At 34.3% G+C, this 5,159-nt stretch overlaps 1 protein-coding gene across 1 annotated transcript; it reads right to left on the bottom strand.

Moving 5' to 3' along the window:
• Window positions 1-2,279: 2,279 nt before the first annotated feature.
• LOC147786406 (uncharacterized) lies at window positions 2,280-2,696 on the bottom strand. The gene has a single exon (XM_087120757.1). The coding sequence runs from the start codon at window positions 2,694-2,696 to the stop codon at window positions 2,280-2,282; it is 417 nt and encodes a 138-aa protein (XP_086976883.1).
• Window positions 2,697-5,159: the final 2,463 nt, after the last annotated feature.

The raw sequence follows: 5,159 nt of genomic DNA, 5'->3' as shown, positions 1-5,159 counted from the left end.
TTTTACGTGTATACAGTAGCGACCTTAGATTAAGTAGAAATTTTTTTGTCGATACAAGAATTATACTTTAAGGTAGTCTTTTAATTTTAATTTTAAAGAGTTTAAAATGGTAGAACATTAAAATTATTCATTAAATGAATTAATTTTTTATATAGAAACAAAGATTAATTAGGTATGTTTATTCATAGTTAATTAAGATTTATTAAATTATAAATAAAAATTAACTATAAACGAATTCTTTTTAAAAATGATTTGGTCAGGAGATATTTATTGGAAGAATACTTTTATTTAAACACTAAGATGAGAGGAATAAATGGAGTGTCAATTAATAATTTGAAATAAGCACAAAATGTGATTAATTTTTATTTTAAATTTGTAATTTACATTAAAATCAATCTAACCAATATAATTAAGGGTTATGAACGAGCAACTTTGGAAAAGGAAAGGATTGTAGTTTTATTTCTGATTCATGACCTATCGTAAGACAACACTTATTCGGATGAAATTACGATATCTAATATGATGGTTCACACTTATAACGAACTCATTAAAGTTGTTAATAATGTCGTTAACCAAATTACTGATAACTAAATATTATGGAGATAAGAATTATTCTTGTATATATTGTATTTTAGCATTGTACTATCAAGTTGGGTATGTTGAAATAACAGCTCGTTCTGATACTAATTTGTTAAAATAACACTTACGAAACTGAAAATGAGATGTCGAGAGGGGAGAGACAAGGAGACAAAGAATTATGAAAAACCCTTTTTCTATTATACTTAACTGAGACAATTTCTTTTTCTATGAGCTTTCTAAAAACCAAGTATGCCATCACAATTACACCATTTTTTAACCCATAAACCCTCTTTCTAACATGAATCTTTGCTTTTCTTTTTTTACTTTATCCTTTTCTTTAGGACTAAATTTTAAAACTCAATAAAAATTAACTAAAAAACTAGCACAAGTTTATTATAAGCAAAAACTCATCTTTATCACGTAAGTCTATTCCAACAAAACTCCTCCATAAACTTAGATTCTATATTCAACGATTCCATTTGCGCCGTTTTTGTTTTCTCAAGTTTAGTCGTAGTTTCTTCAAATTCTTCTCCTTGTCTTCGAGCGGCAAACTAAGCTTGTCCTTTTCTGACGAGACTTCATTTGGAGCTTCTTGAGAACAGCCCATTTGAGACACCAACTCCTCATTTCTCCTGTTCTCAACCACGCTGATGTCATAGCTTCTTTCAGTTTACTCAATTTCCTTTGCAAGTCCACAACGACATTTTCAACTTCCATTTTTGCTTCCTCCATTTCGGCTTTATCACGAGTGATTATCTCAATCGTGTGTCGTAAATTCACTGCCTCCTGTTGGACCTGATTCATGTTCACGTCGAGTGAGTCTCTCTGTTGAGTTAGCATCTCTATATCCTTCTCCTCCCACACTAGCTCGTCCACTAGAGCATCAATCTCCATTAACAATCCATTCTCTTTCTCCGCACCTTCTTCAATTTTCTTCACAAGCTCAAAGATTATCTTCCCATTCTCTTCCTTCTCCTATTTGAGATAGAAAGAACTCTCACTCAGCTCAGCCACTTCCTTCTCTAACCTTTCAACCTTCATTTCTAAATCTTTCTTTTCCTCTTCCATTTTCTCTTCCATTCTCATCCGCTTTCTTCTTTCTTCTTTCTTCCTCAAATTGCCTTTCCCGCCATTGGAGCTCTCTCTCTCTTTGAGTTCGGGCTCTCTATTATCCAGTTGTTCATCCTTCTTCGATTTTCTCGTCTCTGCTATCAAGATTTCGCCAAATCCGCTGCATATCACCTCATTTCCAATAGTTTCCACCACCTTACGACTATCGCCATTGTCTTTCGTGTTGCCGTGTTTTTTTGTTTTCAGCTCTTCATTTTGTGGCATCAAGAGAATGCCTCCATTTGTTGCATCATCGTTTCTTCCACATTTTCCTCGGCTCGACAATCTCTTGCAAAATGACTCATTCTGCCACAATTGTAACATTTTTCGGAGTTACAATTATTTATATAGTGACCATATTTTTGACATTTATAACACTGAATGTTGAAGTAATATCCTTGATCGCGTCCTTGATTACGTCCTCTTCCACACCAATTTGCTTGGCTTGACTATCTCTTCTCCTTATAATTTCCTTCATTTCTGTTGTCTTGACCACCTCGACCATTCCCGCGACTTCCACGACCTCTACCTTGAATATTTTGAAAGTAGAGTACCGTTTCATTCTTTATTGATGCTTTGGTTTGAAGTGCTTAATCGAGTGTCTCCTCCTTCTTCTTCTTACGTTGCTCGTGTGCCTCGAGAGAACCAGTGAGCTCATTGACCGTGAACTTAGCTAGGTTTTTTGGCTCTTCTATCGCACATATAACATTCTCGAAGTTGTCAGTTAACGACCTCAAGATCTCCTCCACAACCCGTATCCCGAGTAACATTTCTCCATTTCGATTTAGTTTGTTTGCCACGGTCTGTACGCGTGTAATGTATTCAGATACATTTTCTGACTCCTTCATCTTCATGCTCTCCAACTCGCCATGTAGAGTTTGGAGACGCACTTGCTTGACTCGGTCAGTTCCTTGGAACACCTTTTCTAAAGTGTCCCACGCTTCTTTTGAAGTAGTTGCCCTGGAAATCTTCTCAAAGCCCGACTTGTCAATAGCCCGGAACAGCATGTATAATGCTACCTTATCCTTTGATCGAAATTCTTTTAACGCATTGTTTTACGTGTATAACCTGTGGTATTCTTCGGTTCTTCGAAACCTTCTTCGACCACCTCCCATGCGTCTTGAGAACCAAGAAGAGCTTTCATTTAGATGCTCCAATTCTCGTAGTTTGTCTTCGTTAATCGCAGTAGCGTCATTTGACCCATCATATTTGTCATTGGCTATAATACCAATTTGTTGAAATAAAAGCTTGCTCTGATACTAATTTGTTAAAATAACGCTCACGAAACTGATAAGAAGATGTCGAGAGGGGAGAGACAAGGAGACAAGGAATTCTGAATAACCCTTTACAAATGAAAATAAAATGCGAGGGGAGTTGTATTAAATGATAATGAAAATAAAAAAATGTTGAGACTTCATGCATCTAATGATAATGAGACGACAGTGGTATTTAATACTAAATTATAATTTACCATATATATCATATTTGATATTTTATTATAGGCAAATATTTTGTCGTCTTAGCATAGATATCTTTCCATATATTGTTTTTTTCATTTATTACTATTTTCATATCTGGTAATTTATTTAATTATAAATAGAGAATTTTCACACCATTTAGGTGTGGTGGATTATGCAAACATTCACATGGTATCAGAGCCCTTTTGGTTTAACAACCCCGATCTCTTATTTTCAATGGCTTTTGAAATCTTCTACTGTTCTTCTCCACCACCACTGCTGGCTTTGACGCCGCAGGGGCAGTCGTCATGGTTGCCACATGCAGAGCCGATTGATTACTCTTCGTGTATCCAACTTGTTCCTATCTTGCGTGTTCAATATTTGGAAGGGAGTTCTTTCGATCTATGTGGCTTTAGTTGTTAATTTAAACGTTCGATTTCTCCTCGAGTGGCTTGTTGAAAATTCCTGTGGATAGTATGCGCTCGATGTTTAGAAGTTCCTACATAGTGTATAATGTTACAAAATCATCAATATCTCAATAGTCAAGTCCAATAATTGTATGAGCACTGTCTATATATTTTAGAAAAAAAGGATTGAGATATTTTAAGAATAGAGATATCCAGGTATTTTAGAAAAATGATTGAGGTATTTTAGGAATAAAGATATATAGGTATTTTAGGAATAAATGATTGTGTGTGTGCGCGTGCATGTGTGTGCGTGCGTGTGCGTGCATGCATGTGTGTGTGCGCAAGCGCCATATCCTAATCATATCGTTTTATTAACGTCTACTTATATCGTTTCATGAACGTATCCTAACCATATCATTGCATGAATGTATCCTAACCATACCGTTGCATGAACGTATACTAGCCATACCGTTGCATGAACCTATCCTATCCATATCGTTTCATTCAATCTGCCATAATCAAATCGTTACATTATATAGAGCCTAACTATATCGTTTCCTAAGCATGTCTTAGCCATACCTTAACATTAAGTTTATCGCATACTTCTCGTATCCTATCTCAAACATATCATTAAACACATCATAACATAAGAGTTATCATACTATTCACATATCATAACATATGCATATCAATTCACATATCATAACATATGCATATCATATCATAGTCATATCTATTCATAAATAATTCACATATAAAATATATGACCCGTGCAAAACTAAGGGGCATGTGTCAACATCAAATATAACCATTTCGATAGTAAAGCTACTTATTTGATTAGCTTAGGCTGTTTGGTGTCACCAAAAATATAATATATTTTTATTAAGATCTCATTTTCTATTACTTGTTTTTATCTTTTAGTTTTATTCACCACATCTACCTTCTTGTCTGTGTATTTATTTAAATTCTGTAAATAGTTATTCTTAGCTAATTTATTTTTTTTACAATTATTGGTTAGAAACTGTTATTTGATTGGCATGGAACAAGAGTGTGAGAGTTATAAGCTAGGGCAAAGTACCACTCTGCCAAATCCATCATTTATGTAACCTTTTAAGTATATTTTATATATTTTTATTTGGCTCGGGTCAATCAGAGGGTTTTGTCGGTAAACTCAAAACCGAACCGAGTCAGTTCGGATTTAGAAAAATGAACAATAACCAACTCGAAAAGCTAATTTAACCCAATCCAACCCTTATAGTTCGAGTTGGGTTGGTCTGGGTAGTCGGATTGTCGAGTTGAATGACATTTTTATTTTTCTCCCATTTTTTTCTTTTTTTATTTTCGGTAATTATGATAAATTATGACCTAAGCTTGTTAAAGGCGAGATAATATCATTTATTTTTCTTATTAATATTATTTTTAGTCTTTTTATTACGTTTATTTGTTATGGTTGTTACATAACCATATCAAGTTTTCATTCCAACCAATCCCAAGCAAAGTTGTAGTTGTAGTATACAAATTGTCATGTGCATCACGATAGTTCATTCATTATGATTAGTACGGATGCGTACACCATGATATTATACGCATTCCTTTCCCTTTGTGG

The sequence above is a fragment of the Cucurbita pepo genome, chromosome 20, assembly GCF_057944985.1.
Source record: "Cucurbita pepo subsp. pepo isolate OVF chromosome 20, ASM5794498v1, whole genome shotgun sequence".
NCBI classification, from domain to species: Eukaryota; Viridiplantae; Streptophyta; class Magnoliopsida; order Cucurbitales; family Cucurbitaceae; genus Cucurbita; species Cucurbita pepo.
The sequence above is the reverse complement of the archived record's forward strand: the minus strand, read 5'-3'. Positions and strand labels throughout refer to the sequence as shown.